Below are 26623 nucleotides of genomic sequence, written 5' to 3' on the forward strand. Positions count from 1 at the left end.
CAATAGGAAATTATGATATGAATTACCATCTCATAGTTGCTCGCTTCTGCCAACCGACCAGGTTGCAGGAAATATCGTCAGCTTCCCCTTCCTGAGTTAAAGCATGGAGTAATGGCCACAAGTGTTTTTGCGGAACAGTGTGATGTGGTGGAAAATTAAATGTCATCACTTTATCATTTAATCCAAGTACACATTTGTGTAAAGTTGTCTCAAAATTAGTCTATTACTCCTTGAGTCTTTGTGACAGTGACCTTTGACCATGAAATGCTTGTCAGTTCAACCGTGAGTAAAATTGGACATTGTGCGAGATTGTGCAATTCTCACCAGGTTTTCCTGATTCATAATTTCATGAAAACACAAAGGATGAGAGGTCACATCAATCGTGACCTTTCACCTTTGACCACTGAAATATAATTAGTCCGTCCTTGACTCTTAAACATTTGCATCAAATTTGAAGAAATTTCCCCAAGCAATTTCTGAAATGCTGTGGTAATGAGTTAGGGACATATTAAAAAAAAAAAAAAAAGGCCTCGACCACAGCGGTAGCTGCCTCAGAGGCATGATGAGAAAGAAAAGTCATTATTGGAAAATAATCGATAGTTTCAACACTTGAAGTATTTTGAGATCTATGCTCTGAGGAAACCAAAGTTAAATTGCAACTGTTCTAAAAACAACAGAATCACACTTCTGTTTTTGGTGACAACACTAAACAACCAGATTTATAAAATAGCTTTGTATGTAGTGAATATGTATTACAGTTTACTTAATTGGACAGAAAAAAGCTTAATGGCAACTAAAGCTTTTCTTTTAAGCCAAGTCTTCAGTTAAACATTAAGCATTGTTCAACTTTGTTCATATGAAGAAAGGTTGACATTTTGACAGTAAGTATTGTAAAAGACGCTGGAACAAAACCAGTCACTGTAAAAAACAGCCCCGCTTAAGCATACACCTAACTTGACCCTGAGCAGTAATGAATATGTAGTTCAAGTTTTATGTATTGAACAAAATACTACTATGGATTATTATCACAACTATTGAAAAGGCTGAGAGAAATGTTCAGCCACATCAGGTTGGGGACACCCCGGGATTCCAGGGGTCCAAATTTTTCCCATGCCTTCACTGCACCAATTCAACCCTGTGTTACGACATCTACAACTTTCCTCAACATGCACTAACAGTTCTCAAACTGTCACTACACCCACACAGCCCAAACAGAAATTCCACCCACTCGTCCTAAATACATCAACCTGAACTACATCTGTGCAAAGACACACATGCATGCACACACAAACACAGGCAGAGTCTCCTGTCATGGGAGAGCCACCAGCGGGTTCCTTTGCTCAATGTTTATCACTGCAGGTGCATATTTCACCCTTGAGCCCACATCTTCACATATTCACTAATTTTTCTCATTCCTTGTTTGTCATAAACAGGCATGCTGGGAATGTTTTTGTAATGCAGGGTGATTCATCCAGGACTGCAAATATTGACAGTGGTGGCTGCTACTGCTGGTCAGATCTGTTCTTTTCCAGATAACTGTGAGAGAAAGGACAGGAAGTGACCCTTCCACATGGCTTCTTGACAGATAAAGTGTTAACTTCGGGCTGGTGTACCAGCAAATAATGTGATTTAAAGCACAGGGGGCTGTGCATCATTATGTTCTTGTCAGTGGGTGTGTGTGTGTGTGTAGGACCTGAGTGTGCATCCAATGTCTGCATTTGCTTTTGGACTTATCTACAAGCCATGACAGAGACCAAGGGACAGCAAACATTTGAGTTTATTAGAACAACAAATGACAAACTGCTTTAAACTGTTATCAAACTAAGAGCACTGCTGAACTCCTGCAGCTACAAACAAACAATACACAGGTATTATCAGGACACAAAGAGGATGCACATACAACTCATGGTGGAGAGGTTATGCAAAGGCTAGATAAATGAGGGGTTAAGGTTAAGTGGCAGCAATGCTGCAGGATAAGACATCTATATGTGTGTGTGTGTGTGTGTGTGTGAGAGAGAAAGAGAGAGAGAGCAAGCGAGAGAGAGAAAGGGAGAGAGGGAAGGAGAGTTCAAACTCACTTCAAAGTGTCTCTGTTAGCCTTGTTCATGTCAAGGGTGAGGTAAAAAGGGGGCTGTGGGGTGAGGTGGGGGGGTGGTAAAAAAAAAAAAGAGGTGGGGGTAAAAAGGAAGCAGTACATGGTTTTGAACAAAGGCTGAAGGGAAAGCGAGAACTGAGGTGGAGGAGGGTAAAGGAGGGTTAAGGAGAAGCAGGTCGGAGGTGAGAGGTTGGGGTATTTGGGCAGAGGAGGCTGGGGGAGACTCATGGTGAAAGGTTCACCTCTAGTGTGAATGCAATAGGTAAAGAGGTAAAACCAAAAGAAAGGACGATAGAGAGAGTTCCTGTGTCATACACCCTCTTTAATTCCACCCTTCCTTCCCTCCCCTCCTCTCCTCTGTCCCCTTCCCTCCCTCCACCACTGCTCCCTCTCTGCGACCGGGCCCAGCAAATTCCCTAGGGCCAGGGGCAGTCCCCTTTCAGTCTCCAGTGACACAGTAATTAGAAGTGTGGGAACTGAATCCGTCCCTCTTTCTGAGCCCTGCACACCTCCCTCCCTTACCCACCCCAAACCAGCATTCGGCCCCAACCCTTCCCCAGCACTTCCTTTGCCACCTCTCTTTTTGTAGCCCACCTCTGTTCTTGATCTTAGGAAGTGGCATCTACCCTCAGAAGGAAGTCTCACATGGCGGAGGGCAGAATATGCTGACACCCAAGACTGATACTGACCTTATATCGAAATCAAAATATCTCCAGGGCAGCATAATCCATATCTACAACTATACATACCTGCCAGTACACACAAATTTTGTTTTTAAGTGACAATTTTAAGCACACTGAAAATATGATTAAAATCATTATGGCTGAATCCTTGCGGGCCACCTATGATGTTCATGGGAGCAACACATCACATGCACTCACACACATATGCGCACACTCAACCCCATACCCTTCATTCACCCCCCTCCACTCCACCTCACCCTACCCCCGCCTCTTCTACAGCCACAGAGTCCCCTATCTCATCGAACAGAGCAACGCTGTCTCTCTGGCTCTCTGTCAAGCCCACCACCACCACCCCCAACCCCCACTTGCTATCTCCGCGGCGATAACCATGGGAACAGCAGCACTGTGGGAACGGGCCACCAGTTGACCAAAATAGACAGCAGGAAAATGGAGGGAAAAAAAGAAAGAAAGAAAGGGCTCCCTGCGTCTAAGGAGGCCTGTGTGTGTGTGTGCATGTGTATACGTGTGTGTGTGTGTGTTTGTGGAGGAGGTCCATGGGATCATCCAGACCGACAGGTACTCAGGCACGCCAGTCACCTCTGGTTTCCAACGGCAACAAAGAGGGACGCTGGGTGGCTTGAGTTGCTACATTAATTCATTAATGGGTGTGCAGCTTTGGTTTGAGTTGGTGGGACATGCTCAAAGCTCCCCTTCTCACAGATCCACATACACATTTCACCAGTCATACACTTGCTTGATAGCAGTGTCCCACATGAAAAGGCACCACCCTCAACCACAAACACCCACACCCAAACTGCACACTAATACTACACTATTCCACACCCAGACACACCCACAACCTTGCACCTCTAAACGCTCACATGCAAACAGAAGAGTTCAGACTGAAGTTTACACAACTTCAGGAATGATACGACTGGAAACGTTGGTATTCAGAAACATATGAATAGTGTTGAAAAGACTACTCTAAGTTTCAGTGGTGATGATGATGCAATTGAAAGTGATCAAATTAGTGCTGCAATGGTCTTAATTAAAAATTAAACTTAACTATTTAGAAAAAAAGCATAATAATGCAAATAGTCAAGTATTCTTATCTTCTCATTACGAAGCACATAATAACACATTTAATATCATCATTTTATTTTTTGTATTTAGTCAGATCTCATAGATTTTTTCTACAATTGTTCCGATCCAAAAGTCTTGATTTTGCAGGTGGTTTTCTCATAAATTGGACAATAATTTGGTTTTTTAAGCAGATTTTTTTGCTGAAAAATTTCAGGAAATGCCCTACCTAAAAAATAACTAAGAATTTTGAAAAATTGTACGCCACTATAAATATCATGGAGTTCACTTGAATTGCGATTGCACCTGTAGGGACTGAATTTAGAGACCAGTTGTTCATTTCTTCACACATACCACAGTCTAGCAATGTACCAAAAAACATATTGTGATATGTGATTCCTTCCACCACATCATAGCTATAATGCACACAAACATTTAAAGACAGTTGTCAGGCTGCACATCACGATTTAAAATGCTGGTATGGAATTTGTATGAGAAACATTTGATGTTGGTTTTCCTTGATCTGAAAGAGGAGGGGGAGGAAATGAGAAAAGATGCAAGTTGCGCTTCGTCATGTTTTTTTTTTTTTTTTAAACCTACTTGGGGTCTAATTTTCCATTCCATTTATATCTATCTCTTACTAGCTGAGTCTTTCCTTCTCCTCTCATTTTCTCTCCCTGTATCCCTCTCCAAACTTAGTGTTGGTGTATAATTCGGTCTATTTATGTCTGATTTCCTTTGTCACTTTTTCTCATTCGTCAGTAACAATCCTCAAGACCAGACCAACAGCCTAATTTATTTTCCTTATATCCCTCTGTTGAGCTATTCTGTCCAATTCCTACTGATCCATCTACCCTCTCTCGCCATCTACACTGCCCCTCCCCTTTGTTCTTTCAGGCCTTTCCCAGGCCAAGCAGCATGACCTTTCCAGTTTTCTACCTCTTTGCTTGCCTGAGGGTGGAGTCAGGGGTGTTTGTGACCATTGCCACCCTGCAACAACTTTCACTTTAATCTTACTCTGTGGGTAGCAGATGAGAAGGAGAGAACAAAACAGAGGAGATGTGTGTGTGCGCCCGCCAAGCCTGGAGCTCCCAAAGCAAACAGACTTCTAACCTCCTGATAGCAGTGCAAGATATAGGTTAAGGTTTTAAGGCTGAGCTTGTCTCACATTCCCTGGAACTACACTTGTAAGTACAGGCAGCTAGCAAGCAGACAAGCACACGAGGCATCTAAAGAATGTACACGCCACATACACTGCAAAAACACGGTTGAAATGATGCTGTTCACACTTTTAGACTACGAAGAAAAAATAGCAAAATATCAGAGAAGTTTCAGAAAACAAAATGCATGCATGCATGTACACACAAAAATGGAGTTCACAAACCACAGACTATGTGGGGGGTTACCATCTATTATTTCTGTCTCCATGAGGTTTAAATCTAATTGTTGACACAACTCATTCGTGGAAACTGCACACACACACAGCATGCACATACACAGGGGTGATGAAAATGAAAACACAACTCAGGCTAAACAAATGGACGGGGTTATTAGTATTAAGATATATAGGCCAGTGTTTTCCAGTCTTGTTGGTCTTATCAGCTGCATTAACCCCATTCTTATTACACTGAAGGTGTAAATCATTTGTTTATTCATGGCTACAACTAAAACCTGCTCTGGTTCGTGTGGACCAAGATCAGTACCTGAGTTTTTGATGTTCTACTCTGTCATCAATTTTTACATTTGCAAATGAGAAGTTGACAACCACTATTTTGGGGAAAAAAAAAACAACAAAAAACTCAGACAGAGAATTTCTTTTTAATCTACAGGACCATAACTATAAACAGGAGGCAGGAAAACACATACAACCACAGCATTTCAATACTGTGTGACTCTAAGCACAGACAACAGACCACACACATTCATCATGTAGCGAGACAACCATCATAAGCTGAAAAGTATCTGAAATTATGTAGTCAGTAACCCAACATTAGAAAAACACAGGAGAGATAGATATGATGATTCACTTCCTAGAATGCCTTCATGTCATCAGGGATGTAATGTTATTTTAAGTAAAACCTTCCTTGGACCAAGTAACTCTTCTTCTCAAATATTGTAGAACTGTTAAATGTTTAGCAGAGCTTATGCTGGTGTCTGAAACATAGGAACAATTCAACACCACACAAGTAACTAGATGAACAAAAGACTGGCTCCATTACAACTGGAGGCAATTCGCTTCACCAAAATGGATTTGGCACTCTTTTTATTAGCTAAAACTTACGAGGTTGTACCTCAACTTCAAGATCATTTCAAGTGTCCCTTGTGTAGCTGCCTCAAAAGCATGATTGCATGTGAAAAAGTTAACAAACTCATAAAGCACATAGTTGTAACAACACTTAACCTCTGTATTTCTCATGGAAGGTATTAACATGGCTAACTAGAGTTCTTTATCATCCAAGCTGTGTGCAGCAGAGGCAGAATGAGCTCAGGCGCACTGCTGTGTTGCACTACGCATTTAGTGTGGGAGAATGATGTATGATTCACTAAGCTGCAAAGACCGAAGATCACATTTCACTTTTGCAAGGGAAACCATTATACCATGACCACAGACACAAAGACATACCTGCAGTATCTGGGAGAGGAAAACACAATTGTTCAGACTGGTTCTCACAACATTTTTGTAAACTTGGCCATTTGATTTCCATTTTATTGAGGGAAGAAAACATTCGTGAATAATCTAAAAGTAAATCTTTGGATGGGCACATAAATTGTTAAAGCCAATAATTAAAAATGTTTTTGAAAAAATAAATAAATAAATAAATAAAATAAAATATTTGACCTACTTTTGAAATTGGTTTCATGTATCTAAGTTCCAAATGCATCAATCTTCCAGTTCTCCAGCAAAATGAACAACAATGCATTTTTAATAGCTACATATCTGCTTTCTGTGTGGTACTGTTGTTATTAGCTGACCCAAGCATTGTTTTTATACTGCAAAGAATTCTGCCTCCCTTAGGAGATTATTTAGAAGCAGAGGGCAATCACTCAAAGCAGCAAAGTCTGGCTGCGTAGCTACTGTGCTCTGCAAAACATGAGAAACTTCCTCTTTCTGTGCGTGTTTGAGAGGAAGGCATAAGTAAGTGGTTCCCTCTCCCTGAGCGGCAGAGGAAAGTAGACCCTCTCGAGTGCCTCTCGGCTTCCCCACCTCCCCCATGAGCCAATAATGCAGTCAGACAGAGTGCGAGAGACACACACACACACATGCACACTCAGACACACAGTGTGGTTTCTCCTCTGGAGGGGAACATAAACAGGGCTGTCTGTCTGCAAGCGGAGAGCTAGTTCTCATGACATCACCACCCAGCAGGAATGCTCTGCTCTGCCCTGTCAAAAGCCCTCCACCAGCTAGCAAATTGCATACACAAAAACACATGTTGAATGATTTATGCACATTCACATTTTCACAGGAACATGTAGTATATACACTAAATGCATATACATAGAAATAATTTAGAAGAATTTTCTCTCCACATACATTTTCTTAGTTTGCAATAGTGTTTCATTTCTCACTGTTCAGACATCCCCTCCCCTGTGCATTTCCTCACATATCTTTATCATGCTTGTTTTGCTTATCCTCCCCCTGTAATACTTTCTCATTGTCATATTTGTATTGCCTGTACTATCTGCAGAGTCAGACTACATGTAGATCACAGCGACAGATCGTCAACATGAGGAAAATGTAAGGCCAAATTATGCAAAAAGGGCAAATAAATGAATAAAGCTATGCAACCTATGAGAAAGTGTTTGTGTGTGTGTGGGTGTGGGGGACATGGGAAATTACGCACTACTTCATTGTATTGGTGTTTGGAGGAAAAGCCCTATTGAAGCTCTCCCTCCTTCCTTCTCACCTCTCTTCCTCTCTCTCTAACTCTCTCTTCCCGCTTCCATCACTTCCTGCCATTTCTTTCTCCTTGTACCCATCTCCCCCCAATTTCTTGCTATTCACCTCTTCTTATTCCCCGTTCATGTTTCCCTCCTTCCATATCAACCTGTCACTGTAATGCTTCTCTTGCAATGTCTCTCCATTCTCTTTTTCCTCCTCTCATGCTTCTGGGGTAAAGCAGGAGCAGGAAGCAGCTTGGCTCTCAGACAATGGAACACATCAAAAAGCAGCACCAGCCTCACCAACTTCATGCACACACACAGGCACAGACACAGACACACAGACACAGACAGAAACACACAGCACAAGACAAACAGGACATTCCAGCTGCCGGCTGCACCGGATTCCTCGCTTTGGCTAATCTGAAACGGAGAGTGAGACTGGGAGTGGAGCAGAGTAGGGAGGCTGGGTGAGAACAGGAAGATGGAGTTGGCGATGGAGAGTGAGAGGGCCACGCAGAGGGTGAAAAGGAGGAACAAATAGAGAGAAACATCCAAAGAAAAAAACAACACAGGGTACAAATTGGAAGGGGAGTATTACAGAAGGTGAATCAAAGTTGAGAAATTGTGAAACAATAACGGGATACTTTGTCCGGTATGCTTGCATATAATTGTGTCATTGCGCATGTCTAATGCATACATGATAATTAGGCAAATCAAGTTCTCTACATATCAGGCAGATGGCAAGTTTGTTTTAAATCATAGCTTCTTCAGCTACTTCTTGGGTGGGGGGGGGCATGTGTGTTTAATGGAACAAACATGATGGTTTGTATATGGACCAAGAAAACGGAGAGAAGAGTAACAAAAAGCAGTGAGCAATGGGACAAGAGAGACATCAGACCACATCTACAATGTTGTGGGCAAAAAAAAAATAAAAAAAATGTTGAAATCTTTCCCACAAAGGTGACTTTGCTGTATCAGTTTTTGAGGGTTTGCTGTGGGTGGTTGGCAAACAAACAAAGAGATGACTTGACATGCTTCAATATGCAGTTTTCACAGTGCAGGCGTTTGCTCACACGTTTATTTCTGAGTGAGGTTCCAGACTGCTGTGCAGCGGTATAAGAGTCATGACTGGAAGGCATATGCCTGTTGATCCGAACAAATGAATGTCTTGATCTTCAAACACAAATAGAAAAATAGGTAGTTGTCACAACACAGCAGCACCTGCACTGTGTGATCGATGCCACTTTTACAAAATAAGTATCACACAAAAACTGCAAAAAGCAGCTCAACAGATTTTGAATACTTATTAAATGTCCTAACAAGCCGTAAACAATTCATCCAGTCCCTCAAGTCCTAAAGCTCAGCATCATTTGAGCAACTATACATTTGTGCGCATGTGCGCACACACAGATTCATATCATGCATGTACCCGCACACACAGGTATCATTGCATTGCTCTGCTATCCCTGGGGCCAACTTGACTGTGGGAAAAGAGAGCAGGCATGATTTTTTTTTTATTGGGCAGATGCTTGGTGAGTGATGGCTCATCTTCTTCCTTATCTATCCGTTTGTGTGTGTGTGTGTGTGTGTGTGTGTGTGTGTCTGCTATTGTGTCTGCAGAGCCAGCCATGAGAATCTTCTTAAGAATGACTCAGGGACACTGCTGACACATCCCACAGGTTACTGCCCGCAAAGCTGCTGGTTCTCTGAGGGATTTTCACACTTTTTATGGGGTGAAAAAATCCTATTTGTCAGACACTGGACCACAACTGTGATACAACACAACACTAGCTATTTTTCACATCTACTGCAGCTCAAATGTGAATATCATGAATATTTATACTCTTCTAGCTTAACACTTTCCTGTTCATTTGAATGGGAAAGTGTTTCCAAACATTTGACTGGTAGTGTACGTGAATAATACTGCAATGAAAATATTAATACAGCAAATGTGTTGTAATAACCAGTCAATAGCTGAAATAATTATTCTGATACTATGACCTTATGATCGAATTCTACAAAATTCTTTACTCAAGCTATGAAAACTAATTTACTATGATTTTTTTTCTTTTGCACATGAGGGTCCCAAAAGAGTGGAGGACACTGCTTTGACATCTGTTATCATCTGCTATATTATAATGCACATCCAGTAAATAAGAAAATATTAAAATTCTTAGAAATTTCAATTACATCCCCTAGTCCTGACATTTATTTACATATTATCTATCCAATACTCAAAACCAATACATCTATTGTCCATATCATAAATGTACAACACAAATGTCTTTACTCATCACAAGACTATGAACCTTTGTTCAACAATGACTTCCTTAGGAATGGCTTGTTTTTCAGCTAAGCACAGAGGAATAGTTTACTCATGAATGACTCCTCACCAGAGAACATCACACCCTTCTTCAAGGCTTAATGTTTGTAGTTATGTATTACTTGCACTCTCATTCATAAACTTGCACACTGGAGTGCCCCAAGAACTACAAAAGCTTTTTTTCTGATCTGGCTCCCGAACAAACAGAGAGAAGACGGACAGACAGACAGCAAATTGCACCTGTCAGACACAAAGTCAAACATACATGATGGCCATACCTCATAGCTACATCCATTAACTATCCACATGTGTGTATGCCAGAGAGAGAGATTGTGAGCACCACTTTCTGTGTGTGTGTGTGTGTTCACTTTTAGCACTGTCTCAAATTGTGTGTGTGTGTGTGTGTGTGTGTGTGTGTGTGTGTGTTGGAGAGTAACAGGAGGAGTGCAGCCCTCGCTACACACAGTGGGAAATATTTGGGATGGTTTCCCTTGGAATGTCTTGGCGTGCCTATGGAATGCACCCCCCCCCCCCATCTCTTGCTGTCACTCCCCTCTAGTCTCCGGAGAGGGCAGGGAGAGTGGGAAAATAGGCGGGACATACAAATTTGACCCTTGTTTTGTCACCATGCATGAAGAACGCTATCTGCACAGAGAATTTAGATGAAGCTACAGTACATAAACAATGAATGAATGACAATTACAAAGACTACGTGCAACCAAAAAGCGGCGCTGTATATATTTGGAGCTATAATGCGCCAAGTGGAAGTGTAAAGATGAGTCTCAATGACAATTGATGTGAGATCAAGTATCACCTGCTAAATTTGAACACTTATGCATGTCCTGACAATGACATGATCAATCATACACTCACAAGTGGACAAATATACACACATGCATTCACACATCACCAGTCAAGAGTAACTTTAAACGTGTTTCAACCTCTCACATTCCTCCTGTTTCGCAGCCCACGGCTCTCTTTGTAGATCAAAGGATAGACAAGTCTTTCTATCATCTTGCCTTCCTCCTCCCCCATTCCTTCAAAGCCACCTTTCACAGACGCTCTCTCTTCCTCTCACTCAACATGCACTCATCCCACTTGCACCCCTCCCTCCCATTAATGCTATCTAAACTAAGCCATATTATCTATATCATTCACCAAATCTCTGATACACTGGCTCTTTTTTGTTTTGCTGCTGTTCCTTTTCTTCTTTTTTTTTTTCTACCTCCCTCCCATCACCTCTGTTCTCACTTCTTTCCCTTCCTTCCTCCCCTTTTCCTCTCCCTTACCCCCCCATCTCTCCCACCCCTCCCTCTCACGGTGTGGCAGTTCCTGTTGCTCTTGTTTTCACTTCCACAGTGGTCTGGTGCGTGGGAACCAGCGTTTCTACTTCACTAATGTCTACGGCAGAGTATGTGTGCTTCTGTGAAACACTTGCTGTGCTCTCAAGTTGTGCTCATATAAAAAGCTGCTTAGGTGACTTTGTATGTGTGCATGAGGGTGTTGAATGTGTGTGACAGTTTTGGGTGTAGACTCTGCATTGCTCTATGGGCGGTTGTGCGCACTTTGTTCGTTTCATGTCTATCTCTCAAGCAATCTCTGCAATCTCAACATGTCTATAAAAGGCCACTATGGGACATCTGATGGAACTGTGCAACGGAAGTATGTTGGGATGGAAAGTATAGACGGACCAGGCATTATTAGTGAGGATAGGATAGCTGAGTACGGAAACGGTGATGGCCCAATCACCACTCCACCCTCTTGCCCTGCCTGTTGCTGGAATCCACAGAGATGAAATTTAAGGATTAATGACCAAGCCAAATGTTATAACACATCACATCTTCTCTTCATCTTGATATAGTAATATGGATGAATATCAACATTTTGCCTAATAATTTAAAGACTTGACAATTAACTGGTAAGTTCTTCTTTGAAATAATTAATGTTTCTTTACTATTTATGGACTTAGTGTTGCGAGTTAAATCACAGGGCAGACATAGATCTCTCCTTCACTCTTAGGGTCTCCATGGTAGATACACATTCCCATGTCTCTGAAATCTGTGTGGCCTATTGATATACAAAGACAAACATTAACCCTTTACCTGCACAATCATTACACAAAAATGTAGTCTTTAGTTAATTTCTCCCTCTTTTTTTCTTGTTTACTTCCTTTCCCTCATGAAATTCATCAGTTGTGTAAGAGAGGGAGGGAAAGGCAAAGGGAGAGAAGCTAGCCAATCCATTTCCAATCACAGAGCTCTACAATCAGTTAACAATGGGATTAACTTCACCCGGGTAGCCTGTGGAGCAGCCCCAAGGGTAAAACTCTGTGAGACTCACCCCTATACACACACAAATCATGTCCATCTTAATTTCACATTAAATGGTATTGTAGTTTCAACATTTGAGTAAAATTCTAGAATATAAATCTAAATAATTCATATAATATTTAGATAAGTGCTATTGTGAATTGCATATTGCTTTAATTTGCATAATTCCTCAAGGCAACCCTAGTTGTTTTATTGGAAATTTGTATAAAACACACTTTAAGATAATAACATTTAATATATATGATTCCAGAATTCTTTGAGGAATAATGAAAAGGAATAGGCAGGGTCTTTTCAGTTAATTGTCATTTCTTTTCATCCTGTTTTAAACAGATGGTCATGCTCTGGTAGAGGTTGTAAATAAATTATCCACATCCTAAGATAAAAGTTCTGTCAAGTCTAGTGTTGGGAAAGATCTGAGGCAGAGATTGTACTAGTATGATTTTAGAGCTCACATTTGGTCTTAAATTGATGATAATACATTAAAGTCACTTCCTATTTTGGGGGTGAGCAGTAACCAATAAATTGGGAAGGTAGGTGAGTGACCATTTGGTTACTGACCATTCCAGGCTGTTGCTTTCTTTTCTTTTCTTTTTTTTCGGGTGGGGGGGGGGGGGGGGGGGGGATTCCTTCATGTTTTGTCTGTGTGGCATCATGATATCATTAAGACTGGAGGTAGCATCAAGGTGGTCCAGGTTTTCAACATACTATGCTTGACACAAATGCACCCATTGGTGCCTCCCAAGAAACCACCAGAACACCCAAGTTTAGAAACTGTCCTAGAGAGACACCACTCTTCCAGTGACCACCACTGCTGACAAACACAAACACAGATTTCTCTACACAGCCACCCACGGAGATATGTGCAGGGCAAGTATCGAAAATCCAAAATTGGCTAGTGAAACACATCTATATATATATATATATATATATAAACACCAGGGAAATTTATCAGGTTCCATTTTCCTATACCTTCGTCCTCATTCTTTTATCCATACCTTCCTGTTTAAAGACATTTGTACAATTCCAATTTTGGATGACAAACTAAGCAACATAACCCAGGCGTCCTTTCTGAGGGTCCTGAGGCACTCCTGGGCCAGATTGGATATGCAATCCCTCAAGGATCTCAGGTGTCCTGCCAGTTGGACATGCCCAGAATATCTCCACGGAGAGGAAACCAGGTCTGCTAAAGGATAACTAACGAGCTTGAAGTAAAAATTAGCCAATTTTTGCCATTATATCTGCTATCTCCTTTTTTGGTCGCTATCACTATTACAATCCAGTACAGCACATAATACTGCCAATCTTCTTGACAATCTCTCATTGCATCTTAACCTCACTTCTGGAAAAGACCCCAAGATGCAATCCTACAGAAGTGAGAACTCAGACATTATCTCCCCCTAACAACACTGGGAAAAAGTCCCAGGCCTTATGCAAGACTTTGGTTCCAGATTATGCAGGTTAGGAAAACTAAATCAAATGAGTGTGGCTTCACCTTCTGAACTAGCTTCAACTTCTTCCCCAAATCAGAAGTGGCATACCACATGAAAAGAAAGTTTGGTATGTTGACGCTCTAAACTTTGTCTGCCCCACTCCAAACAACCAAGTACAATAGAGTTCTTTTCTCCAGTTCCTTTTATTATATATTAATTTCTTCCCATTTCATTCTGGATTACACAACACACCACAAGCTTTGCTCTCACAATTCAGGGAATTAAGAAGTTCAGCAGTGATTCATAACCACAGAAATATTTCCCCAGCATTTATGGTGCTTCTAATTCTCACTGATACAGGAACTCAAACTTTTTCCTCTTTCTCACCACAGTGTGTAAGGCTTCAGGACTGTGTGTCTTATAAGGTGCTCTGAAGCACTGTTGCTAGACAGTACAGCAGTCTCTCGCTTTCTCTTCACCACATACACATTAGCCTTAAGCTACAGCTCCTGGAGCTGTCACCTGCAGAAGTTCTCCAACAACACAGACATTGTGGGGTGTGTCAGAGTGGGACGAACAAGAGGAGGAAGGTTATCAGACTCAGAGATCAGAAATAGTTTCATTGCTAGGTATGTGTAAACATACGAGGAATTTGACTCTGGTGTTTCAAACTTGGACAAAGGAAAGACAAAAATAAAAAATGTAATAAATAAAAGGAAATATATAATCATGTAATGTACAATGTACAATAGTGCAGTAATGTGCAAGTGTTCAAGAGGTTGTCCATTGGTCTTATGGGGAGATCTGGGGGAAGAAACTGTGTTTAAATTTGGTGGTTTCAGTAAACAGAGCTCTGTAGTGCCTACCAGAGGGAAGTAGCCTGAACAGTTTGTGTCCAGGGTGTGAGCGGTCTGCAGCGATAGTACTTGCCTGGTTCCTAACTCTGGACCCGTAAAGGTCCTGGATGGAGGGCAGGTTGGCCCCAATGATCTTCCAAAGTCCTCATTCACTTTGTGGACTGGTGCGAACGTAACCACTTTCAGCATAACACAAGGAAGACAAAGGACTGCCTTCGAGAGGAGAGCGCCCTGGAGTCATAAAAATACCTAGATGTCCACCCTCCCCTGCAAGGAGCCGCAGGTCATTCATTCAATAACACACCCACCTGACACAAGCCCTTAATTGTATTACAGTGGGACTGTTTTCAGTATTTGTGAACATTTTGACTTTGGATTTAATTGATCTCTCTAGGGTATTCCCTGACCTCACCCAATATCAGGTCTTTCACCCTCAGGATCCCATCCATGGATAAAATGGATTGATGGATGCACGAACGACACTGTGATTAATTTTTTCATGTGTGCAAAGAATGAAAATCACTGATACCATTTTAGGAGGAAGATAAACTGATCTAAGATGATTCAGAGATTATACAGGGTTAATTTTAAAAATACATTCAGAACCAGCTTGAACTTTCCTACCTGGCAGCGGCTGAATATATCACAAGGAGTTGGTTGGACATTGAAGTGTTTAAGGACTCGAATAGCCTGATCTCTGGCCTTTTCTGAACAGTCCAGGGACAGACAGCGACCTTCAGCCACTTGGGAACGCAACTGGAAATACAGGAGGACAGAAGCAATGAGAGTATACGAGAAGACAAGGAACACATGTGAAATGTGTCATTAGTTTCTACACACAAGATAGGCTCCTGACCTTACATTCCTTGCTACTTACACTTTGGAAGGGTTGTCCACATGTGAGTATGACTCGGTCTTCAGCCTGTGCCAACTGATACACAACACAAATTAAAACAGATACAAAATGTAATATCACAATCATATGGATTTATTGTCTCTGTATGCCCTCAGACCAGACCATTAACTCACTTTTGCTGCTACTCTGTGATCATCAGTGTTCTCCAACATGACCACATCAACTCCCAAACAGCGCAGGTACCTCCCAAGCCCCTGTAGCATGTTGTCACACACAACCCGCAACTGCTGGGGAGGCAGAGGGTCGTTGTCTTCTGAGGGCTTCTTGCCACACAGCATGCTGTTCTCTGTGTCAGAGTGAGGAGGACTGACCCTTTCAGCCCCCTGAAATTCCTAAATGGACAGAGGCAATAATGTGATACTTAACTGATGCCCACAGGGGGATTTTCTTTTCACTAGCACCATTGTGCAGCACGGTCAAAGCACAGGGTGAGCTATACAACTGCACCCCTGGAGGTCAAAGAGCCTCTGTGTTACAAGCACATTATCTCTCCCTGTAGGCTGGATGTTCAAACCAAGGTTCTTTTTTTCTGCATTCATTCATAAGAATCAAGGTTACTGCATCCTTAACAAACAATAACTTTCAAATTTTAAAAAAGTTCTTTATAATTGACATTTACAGCCTGTAGAAAAGGACCCAAATTTAAAACAATCCCTTCACTGGAATATATATATATGTTGTTATATAGTTCTTGGATCGTGGCATCTTCATTTTAGTCTCTCACAGATAAATGTTTCTTCTACTGATTCCAGTTCATTGCTAAAACATCTGTCTGACAACTATCCAGAAAAAGTAGAGGGGAAAAAATTAAGTTTCCCTGGACAACATCTACATCTTCTGTTTTTAATGCCGCTCTCTTGCCATGCTTTTATGTCACACATATGAGTCTTGTGTATAATGTTACATCTTTTAAAATGTGGACTGTAGTCTGATCTGTGGAGCACAGTATTTCACTACCACATATGCTGACATGTATGTTCCTGGCATCCTCACAAAAATAAATGAACTCTGTTGATATCAATGGAAAAAAAATGCTACTTGACCCCTGACCTCTTGGCCAAGGGTGGGAATCTTCTGCTTAGCCTGTTTCTCCTTCTGCTTCTTCTCTCCACGCTTCTCTGACTGGCTTGAAATTATGCTGTGAAGGTCGTCTGGCAGCCCAAAGTATGCTGTTTTGCTGGAGAGGACAGAGTACACATCCAACAAACAATAGGCATCTGCCACTAGAAGAAGAGATGAGAGAAAAAAAAAAGGAGCAAAAGACGGAGGGGGTGAATTGATTTGTTTGCTGTTTGTCATTCACAATCTTTGATATTTTATAGTGAAAAAAATAGCTACCATCTGTCTCCTTGTCATTGTGTCACTGCATGCGTAATATTTTACCTGCATATCTAATTTGGCTGAGGCGGAGTGGACGTTTCTCCCAGTTGGACATCTGTTCTGTCTTGTCCAGGGGCTTTCCCAGGACCTGTTGTACCAGCAGACTGAGTCCTTTCTCTGCAGAGCTCTCTCCCACCAGCACCTCTTTTGGTCCATTTTGAGTCCTGTCGACTTTACTACTCTGTATCTATAGACAACATCACAGACATTTGAACTAACGGCCAAAATGTACTCATTCAAATAGTCTGGAATTTGTCACAATGCAAAGCTCCAGGGAATGCATCCAGCAAAAGTCCCTCCCTTTTTATGGCCTGCCTTGTGATTCCTTCTCCAAAATATAATGTGCATTACTCATATTGTTCAACATGCAGCAAATTGAAACTAATAGTGAATAAACCTCATCAGTTACTGTCTCGTGTTGCCATTTCCATATTCCTGTCACCCTCAGAGACTGTGACTTGAGCTACACATAGTTCATGCAAAATACTAGACAAATTAATAGCATCCAAATATAGGCAAGAACAGCATTCACTACAAACAACAAATTAGTTACAACCTCTGGTCTGTCCTTTGTTGCATGACACACAGTGGCTTGTAGAAGCGGTCAACAACACTGACCATGGTAAAGTGTTTTTTGTTTTTTTTTTTTATAAACCAAATGCAATAAATCAGAGCCTAATTTTCAGGAAACATTAATCAACAAACACCAGACAAAAATAATGTTACCTTTTGGTGTACACTAAGTAGATCAAGCACACCCTGCATCTTCAATGGTTCTTCTATAAACTGGTGCCAGGTGACCACGAGTGATTTGAGATCGCCAGTCATACCGTAACCTAAATTTAGATAATAGAATAGAATTAACAGAAAAGCCTCAAATAACTAGACTCAACCTTTAGCAAGATTGTAGCTTACCCAGTTTGAGGACATTTCTATCAGAAAAAAAGCTTCTGATGAAGCTTACAGTGTCTGGATGTTGGCAGAATCCATTTGCACAGAGATCTAATAAGAAAACCTGGTCAGAAACTGCAAGCTGTATCAGAGCAACTTGCTGAGTTGAGATGCAACCAAATGTAGGCTGCCACTCCATATCAACTCCTACTATGCCCCCTTCCTAATAAAACAGATCAACAAGAGTGTACAAGTCAGTATTTCTCTGTGCAAAAAGGCAAAACAGGTTAACCATTGATACTTTCACGAATTACCCCAAGTCTCTCCCAGTCCATGAACAAAACGGGTGAAAAATCATAAAATTGGGGCAGGTATTTTATTGTCTGTGGCATTAACAATTGGGTACCTTCAACACAATCTTTTGACATCTCTGGAGAGCTTCTGCTGTGTCCACAAAGTGAACTTTGCCTCTGGTGAGTGGCACCTGGTAGAACTTCTGACAGTGAGATGGAGATGGCACCCACTCTGCAGTTTGTGGCGAACCACTTAAACCTATCTCCCTGAGCAGAGTTAAGAGTTGTACGGTATTAACGGTCACTCTGAGAGCAAATAATGACTTCAGCAGAACAATCCAACAGATATAATTTACTTCAAGATGTTTGTTTAAAATACACACTAGTAGGAAGAGTTGAGCAGTATGAGGTGTAAATCAGCAATTTTGAAACACAATGAAGTGCTGTGATAATGGTGTGAACAAAATTCAGCCTAATGTTGCAATTGCGGCACAAAATGTTATGGCTTAAAGTATGCTTCTTTATATAAACAATTACAGGCTGTGCATACCACAAGTTGTGTAAGATGATATGCTTACGTATATTTTAGCCTACTTACTGCAGATCAGGTGGTAGACTCTGCTGAGTTTTCCATACCCGATACGGAAGCTGATTTCTGGGAATCTTGTATCTCAGTGACCACTGAGCAGCTTTCTGGAGACTACTGTACTTCACCAGCATCTCCACCAAACATAACTGCAGCTCAAGGTCATCTGCCACTACATACTATACATAAATAAAAAAGGCAATTAGAATATAATCATCCTGGACATCTTATTTAGACCATTGTTTAAGTAGTTTATCCACACAGTGCCATGTTTATATACATGTATAAGAACTACTTACCTGTACATGGTCACTCCAGTTCTCCTCCGTCATGCCTTTCTAAAATTATGAGATATAAATATTGTCAGTATTTTTAATACTGAAATAAAACTTCTAGATTGAAGTGATCAGAACGGCATTTGTTGAGTTCCAAATTACTTTATTAAGACTTACGATGTCCCTGCTCCTCTTTCACCTACATTATATATATACACAAGAAATTTCTCCCATGATCACAGTTTTATATAAATTCAAAGGTCTAATTTCAACAGATTTACTTTATTTACAGAATAGTAACACTATTTAAGTAAGGCAGGCAACCATATAAACTGTAAATGTGGTGCAGTGACAAAAATGTTAATTTGATAAGTTTCTTTCAAATAAAAGGAAGGAACACTGAAGTTTGTTTTTAATATGGTTTTGGAATTTGCTAAAAAGCAAGACTACCAAGAAATCAGCTGATCTACTAATACCTTTGGTTCAATTGTGTTAATTATGTACAACTACATAAAATTAAATCAGTGTGGGGAATTAGGGTTAGGGGTTAGCTTCCTTTACCTCCACAAACCTCTTGTACATGAGATAACGCAATGAGCTCAGTCTCCTGTTGTGAAGAGCATTTGGACACAGACCTGTGTCAAAAACAGGGAATCACAATTATTGCTGCCTTAGATAAGCGCATGAAAAAACTGTTCTCCATCTTGTTACAAACCCTTATCAATGTTGAATTTCTCCACGAGCCGTAAGATGTGTTTGATGAGCAATTTTGGCTGAATCTGGTTCATGCAGTGTTTGGACAGTGAGATGTGAGGGAACTGTCTGCAAAATCACACACAATCATGCAGATTTTCACAGGAGCACATTGGTCTCTGCATGTCCATTGAAGGTTCTCATATATTCACAAATGCTCCATACTTGATTATCTCCTCTAGACTGAAGCTGGGGTGGCACCAGGAGTCCAGCAGTGTGACGAGTTGTTGTTCTAGTTGATTGTGGCCTGTGACAAAGGACTCTGCCAAAGACAACTTATCCTGCAAGATTAACGGTATACATATCTGCAGAGAAAATTGTAGAACGGAGTTTAGAAATTTCACATCTCAAGACATAATCTTATGTATTCACTGCTAATAAAGATGAATCACCTTTACATGGAAATATCAGATTAAAATATTGATCTCACCTGCTCCATAATCACTTCCTTCTGCAGCTTCATTTTGATGCAGAGCACTGCTGCCTGTGAACATTAGAGAGTAAAAAGTTGTCTTGCAGTCATGCGTCTTCATTTATTTGAGTTTTTACATCTTTTAGTAAAATGCCATAAAAAAACTGTCAACATCAAAATTCACATTGACCTCTTTGTAGTAGCAACATGTCTGCAAATTCATAATATGCAGTCGGAGTATGGCTGGATCCATGGAGCTCAGGTGATAGATATTGATGAGGCTGTCTAAAATAGTGGGATGGGCATCTGTTAGCAAGCTCAGAGCACGACGCTGGAGCTTCAGCGCTTGCTGTTCTGAGAGTGAACTCATTGTCACCTGGTGGGAGTGAAAAAAAAAAGAAAAGAAAAAAAAAGAGAGAGATTGGTTTATATTGTGGCAAAAGAAAGGATATTAAAAAAGAAATGACTAGGCCATTAGGGAATCATTGTCTCTGATACAGATCACTCAGCAGGCAACACTGAAACCATTGGGTCTAATCATACTGTTATGGTGTCCTTAGTGATACAGTAGTACTGCCTGAAAGTACAGACCTGAAGAAACTCAAACTATGTCTCTTCAGCATATCTTTTTACAGGTTTCATTGATGAAGCTGGTCTACCTGAGGATGCTCCTTCATCCACAACTTGAATTCCACGAGGATCTGATAGCCGAGGGTGTGGCTTCGACCCTTCTGTTTGCCTATACAGCTCTCCAGGACAGTGAGTAAGGCCTCCAGAGGCTCAGACAGCTTTGAGAATCCCTGGAGGGCTACCAAATGTAGCTGCGTGGAGATACAGAAAAAGAGAATGGGAAAGTATTAGAGGAAAGGTTGAATGGATAAAACATTATAGCTTGCTCATTTTTTTAATCTTGCATGTTCTGGCATCTAGCTACAGAGTGCTACAGAGTATTTACTGAAAAGTATACCAATCAGACTTTGCAGAGCACGTTAAAGGGAATCTCTACACATTTGGGTCCAAAACACAAATGTAGTTTTGAAACACAGAGTGGATGTTTGCTACCATTTCCATACAACTAGTTTGTGAATTTCTCAGAAAATAAATGAGTTACTACTTTTGGAGTACACAAACAATATTTATTAATGTTAACTGTTAGATGAGAGTGAAAATTTTGCAGTAGATATTGTATTGTACATTTTTTCTAAATCATCATCTCCAGATGCATCACAGTGGTTTGTATAATTAGCCAACTGGCACACAAATTTTTAGACCAGCCTCAGGGCAATTCACATGAAGAGGAACACCTAACTTCCCTCTCTAAGCCCTGCAGACACACAGTTGTGACACATTTGAAATCTCAGATTAAGAATGAAAACGGTAAACTTCCGACATAAGAAAATAATATCTGTGTGAGAATGCCTTGCGCTATAATCTTAATTTGCAAAACAGATGTCATCCACTCAATATCCTCCTCACACAGATCTCAAATTCATTCAGTGCAATGCAAATTCCTTCCTGCCTACTGACAGACACTCTGGTTTCCTCATTAACAAACTCTTGTAGTCACACACACTGGTGAGCTTCATTTAAACATGTCTCTAACCAGGCTCTCTGTCTGTTTCATTCCTTCCTGTGCAAATGTATCTTTAGGCAGACACAAAGGCTCCATGCTTCTACCTTTGTAAACACACACACACACTCAATTTTACATATGTGGAGCTAACACGTTGTGAAAGTGACTCTCACCGTTTGCATATCTTTCCGGTTCCATACCTCGAAGAGTTGGTCTCTCAACACGTCAGGGTCAAGACCTAGGGGATCACACAACACACACACATAGAAGAGGTGGGGTTTCACTTAGACCTTTGACCTCTGTCAACCTGTCAAGGAATCACACTCATGGGCCTCTTCAGTACGTTAGTTTTTGAGACTTTGGGGTCTAATGGTAAAGAAATCTGATATGAGTAAGTTAAACCTGCCACTGGGTCATTAAATACAACAGTTAAGCTTGAGTTCTGAAAAATGCTTCTGCCAATAATGAAAAGAAATACTTTCCTGTAATTTACATTTCCAGTCAATTTCCTGTTTTATTAGCAAAATTGATGGTTTCAAACTCCTCCAAACAGCTTTCTGATTTAATGGACAATGGAATATAAACCTGGTGCAAGCGAAAGTAACAAATCGGAAAGTCTCAATGCTGATTTGCCCTTCCTCTTAAGATCTAGTCATGTTAATGCAATATACTGGCAATACTTTGTTAACTCAGGCATAGCTGAATAGCCATAATTTCAAATATTATTTCTTTAACAGGCACAACAGAGTAGCCATAACATGGGATTATCAGCTGAGGCTGGTTGGATAGTGGAGGAACCCAGCATTAGCTCTGCATTCCAGCTGAATCTGCAACCAAAATGCTCAAGAGAAGCCAACCCAATTTTTTAGAAGGCCACAGTGGGTAAAATGGGTTGGAAAAAACAAAAGATGTGCATGTGTGTTTCCTGTTTTGTGTCTAACTGCCTTTGTGTTTTCCACTGAGCCTTCCCAATAGCTTCAGGTTTTTCTGTTGCTCGTGCTGTGTGGGCTCCTCAGTACCTGCCCCCCCCAATCTCCCTCCTTCCCAGGGCTAGCTTTCCTGTTCTCCTCTCCCTCCCTGCAGCAGCCTCTCTCGATTTTGTCTCGGATTTCCCAGGAAAGGGCTATGCGGTGGTCATGGTGTAAAAAATACATGCCTTCCTGATGCATAGCCTGGGAAAGCAGACCAAAAGGTCTCTCCCTCTCTCTAAGCTGGCCTCTTTCTTTAGTGTACCTCTCCAAGTTTTTAATCTTCTTCAATTTTTCTTTTTGTTCTGTAAAAATGAACTTTGCCTGCCAGAGAATCTTTTCCTGTACTTATCCTCAAGGTGCACCCTTCCATGTTTATAATTTTCATATTGTTTATAATTTTTTCTGAGTTTCTCCCCCTTCCCTGAAAATCATTTTGGTCTTTGTTTTTAAAACAGCACAGAAAGAAATCTCATCTTCTGGTCCAGTTCATATAAACAATGTATGCTTTACATTGGTGTCAGAGCCTCCAAAGTAATTTCAGAAATTTTATAAATTTCCTACCTATCACAGAGCTTTTAAATAATTTCCACTTGAATGGAAAATGTGTTTCCAATTACTTAGTACCTTTTTTGTAAAAGCACTTCTGTATTTCATCATGATGCCAAAGCTTTGACAAGAATGTTACAACATGCAATGGAAAATGTTCAACAATAGGGTTGATCAGATTTGGAATAAATGGATGTGCAAAAGGACTGATATTTCCTCTGGGAAAGTGAGAGGTTCTTTTTATTTTTTCAGCCAGGAGAATTTGAAATATGAGAAAATACTACATCTTCATTTAGTGGAGGGTTAGGGTTAAAAGTAATCTGACTTTGAACCGGCTTGTCACTTTTGAAGAAATAATATAAGACACACATGATTTTCACTAAAATTAGACAGCGAGCAGGCAGGTCTGACAGCCTGTTGCCAGGCAGCTGCCAAAACAAAGGAAACACAAAGATCAAGTGTCTAAATGGGGCATTTGGTGTCACTACAGCCACCAGAACAGCTTCAGTGTGACTTGGCAGAGGTTGTGCAAGTGGCTCAACTAAATTGGAAGAATGCCACAACATTCTTCTACAAGTGCTTCTCTTTTTTGTATTTTGTTGTAGGTGCTTGAAAAAAAGCTTTCAACAGGTTACAGAATCTTGAAATGAGGAGAGTACCAGCACTTGCAGAATTTGATTCTTATTAAAGTAATGTTTGCATGTTAATTACCTCTCAACTGACCCACTTCATCTTGGATACTGTACTAGTGTGGACTGGCATATACCTACAGGCTCTTGACTGAAAAAGAAATTCTAATGCTGATATCTTCATAAAGCCTGTGAGGTCACTGTGTTTTTTGTGTTGCCAAAAAACGTGTGAGAACAAAGCTACAAATCAGTTCATCACTGTGCAGAGACAGTACATTCATTTACCGAATACACTTAATTTCAAAATAATCAAGCATTTATTTTATAGCAACATTTTTATTTATGGAATAAAGACACTAGAGTTCAAAGGATGGGTGATTTGACATGCTCAGCTTTCAGACAAACAATCTGCTGGCAAAACCTCAATTAAACCAAACCCACATGGTTATGGTGTTGTTTTCCTTTCTGTTAACTCCCGTGATAATTAGAGGTTAATGCATTTTTTTCAGCTGAACTGCTGAATGTGAATACACTTACCACACAAGTACTTTATAAGTGCTATGTTGCATTTAAAATAAGGCATCACCTTAGAGTCCATATACCCCCCATCACTGTCATGTACCGCTACCAAAGTTTCTGTGTCGAAAATAACTTGATACAAACCTGTTGCCTCTGGAGCAGTACAGCTCATTTTTGTCCTCAGAATGGTATGCTGTGGTCACTGTAGAAGGAAGCACAAAGAGCAACATAGAACGGTAAATAAGAAGTCTCCACAACTATCACATGCACAGTAACAGATAACTATTTTACTAGCACTTAATGTGCCAATTATTTTTACAGTATATCCATTGCCAAAAATATGTGTCATGAAAACTTTTTAGAGCCAAATGTTAGCTTTCATTGTTTGACCAACAGTCAATACCCAAAGGCTCTCAAGTTTACAATGGCGACAAATGCTGATTTAAAAGTAAAGGAGGATTCATTTTACAGGCTTTAGACAAAATTTGTTTTTCCACATTTTGTGTCTGGGGGGGAAAAAAAAAAAAAAAAAAAAAAACATTCACTCACTAAAATGGCTGCTGATTCAATTGTTTCTAGTAGTATGTTATTATGCAGCAAACAGCAATACAGTAAAGCCACACTGAGCCAAGATGCTCGATATTTCTTCTAAACTATATTGGGCACCAACACTTAAGTACGAAAGGTATTAAATGAAGAGTGGGAACATATCATATATAACAGCAGATTAACACAACATCGAGGAAAACTGTTCAGCACCTAATGATTATGGACAAGTTTAGTTGATAACATCATTCCTCCATACGCACACACACACATCCACAGAAACCTGTGGGAACAGCAGCCTGAGAAAGGGCAAGATGCCAGCTGGCTGTGAGACTAGGTTTCAGGCTGAGGATGTTTTTTTAGGCCTGAAGTCTGGTTGTTTCTCCCTGTCTGGATGTCTGCAGGCTCTGGAGGCGGGCTTTGGCAGTCAACACTGTGCGGGCAACTGTACTCCTCCAGAGGAATGGAGGAGGGCGAGATCAGGGATGCTGCACCTGCAGTCCAGTCTTTTTTTATAGTTGTTATCCCCTATCGCCACCTGGTGGTGGCAATAAATACACTCTACTTCCTCAATGTTTCATGCTAGCCCACTTTAGCTCGTATGGCCCAGTCGGGGAAAGCTCACTCATAGCCCAACTGAATGTATATTATTACTGTCCGAGCTGCTGCTGCTGCTGTATTTGTGCTTCAACAGCAACATGAACAACACAAACGCTGTTTGTCGTTTTACCGACATGAATTACAAACGTTAGCTACGGTGAGTCTGTTTAAGCTAGCTCCCTGAGCTCAATGCCTGGTTGTCATGTTATCGACTTCATTTTTTTTTTAACACGTGTCAACAACCGACACTTGTTCAGTTTTACTCCTGAAACGTTATTTTATCGACATGAAATGACTCACCACGTGCTAATTTCATCCCACTACCTCCGGATACCTTAGTGACTGACTGGCTTCTTCTCGTTAGTTTCTGTGATTCACTGTCTCCATGTTAACTGGGTTTACATTGCCCTGTGTTTAACCTCTCAGGCGCCTCTAACCCTCATGTACAAATCCCAATAATGTACGCATCATGACTCCTAAAACCTGCCCTGGATCTATTTATCACAAAATGGACACTGGTTGATTTGATGGAGCTGAAAAAAACTCACAATGTAAATAACGCTGCATGGAAAACTCTAAAAAGGGCAATACAACCTACCTTGTCATTGAGTAACTGCTTGTTTTTTTTGTTTTTTGTTGTTTGCTTCTTTTTTTTTTTTTTCTTTTTTTTTTTTTTTTTTTTGAGACGTCACGTCATTTGTTGGTGCTCTGTCGTCCCCTGCTGGTTCTACGACCAGATGTTCTCTTTTAAACCAGCCCTTTTGATCGTGAGGCTCATGCAGAAGTATGACTCAAGCCAAGCTAAACACTCCTGAAATACCTTCATTTAATAAAAAACATTTAAGAAATAACCAATAAGACTCGTATTGATGTCAAATATGAGAAACCTAACAATAAACCAATGGATTTATTTGGCCACACAAGCCAATGAATTTGATGTATTCGCATATAGATACATAATAGATTTATTATTTATTATTATCGTTGTTAATATTGTTATTATTTTGATTATTATTATTATTATTATTATTATTATTGTTGTTGTTGTTG

The 26623-nt window shown here is 40.6% G+C and overlaps 1 protein-coding gene across 3 annotated transcripts in view; it reads right to left on the bottom strand.

The window, feature by feature from the left end:
- Positions 1–26226, bottom strand: part of exd3 (exonuclease 3'-5' domain containing 3) — a 34668-nt gene extending 8442 nt beyond the window's left edge. The window contains exons 1-20 of one of the 3 annotated variants that reach the window (XM_029515574.1): positions 25874–25976; positions 24572–24629; positions 21936–22000; positions 20849–21010; positions 20380–20565; positions 20208–20261; positions 19943–20082; positions 19740–19846; positions 19586–19659; positions 19049–19087; positions 18762–18928; positions 18277–18430; positions 17895–18093; positions 17706–17815; positions 16983–17166; positions 16650–16822; positions 15713–15931; positions 15561–15614; positions 15308–15439; positions 14774–14950 (exon numbers count right to left, since the gene is read on the bottom strand). In XM_029515574.1, the coding sequence (XP_029371434.1) occupies positions 14933–14950; positions 15308–15439; positions 15561–15614; positions 15713–15931; positions 16650–16822; positions 16983–17166; positions 17706–17815; positions 17895–18093; positions 18277–18430; positions 18762–18928; positions 19049–19087; positions 19586–19659; positions 19740–19846; positions 19943–20082; positions 20208–20261; positions 20380–20565; positions 20849–21010; positions 21936–22000; positions 24572–24599 (2265 nt within the window). In that variant the 5' untranslated portion in view covers positions 24600–24629; positions 25874–25976 and the 3' untranslated portion in view covers positions 14774–14932. Of the gene's footprint in view, positions 1–14773; positions 14951–15307; positions 15440–15560; positions 15615–15712; positions 15932–16649; positions 16823–16982; positions 17167–17705; positions 17816–17894; positions 18094–18276; positions 18431–18761; positions 18929–19048; positions 19088–19585; positions 19660–19739; positions 19847–19942; positions 20083–20207; positions 20262–20379; positions 20566–20848; positions 21011–21935; positions 22001–24571; positions 24630–25873; positions 25977–26171 lie in introns of those variants that run through there. The other 2 variants (XM_029515573.1, XM_029515572.1) reach the window with 2 other exon arrangements.
- Between the last annotated feature and the right edge of the window lie 397 nt (positions 26227–26623).

This window comes from Echeneis naucrates, chromosome 12 (genome assembly GCF_900963305.1).
Source record: "Echeneis naucrates chromosome 12, fEcheNa1.1, whole genome shotgun sequence".
NCBI lineage: Eukaryota > Metazoa > Chordata > Actinopteri > Carangiformes > Echeneidae > Echeneis > Echeneis naucrates.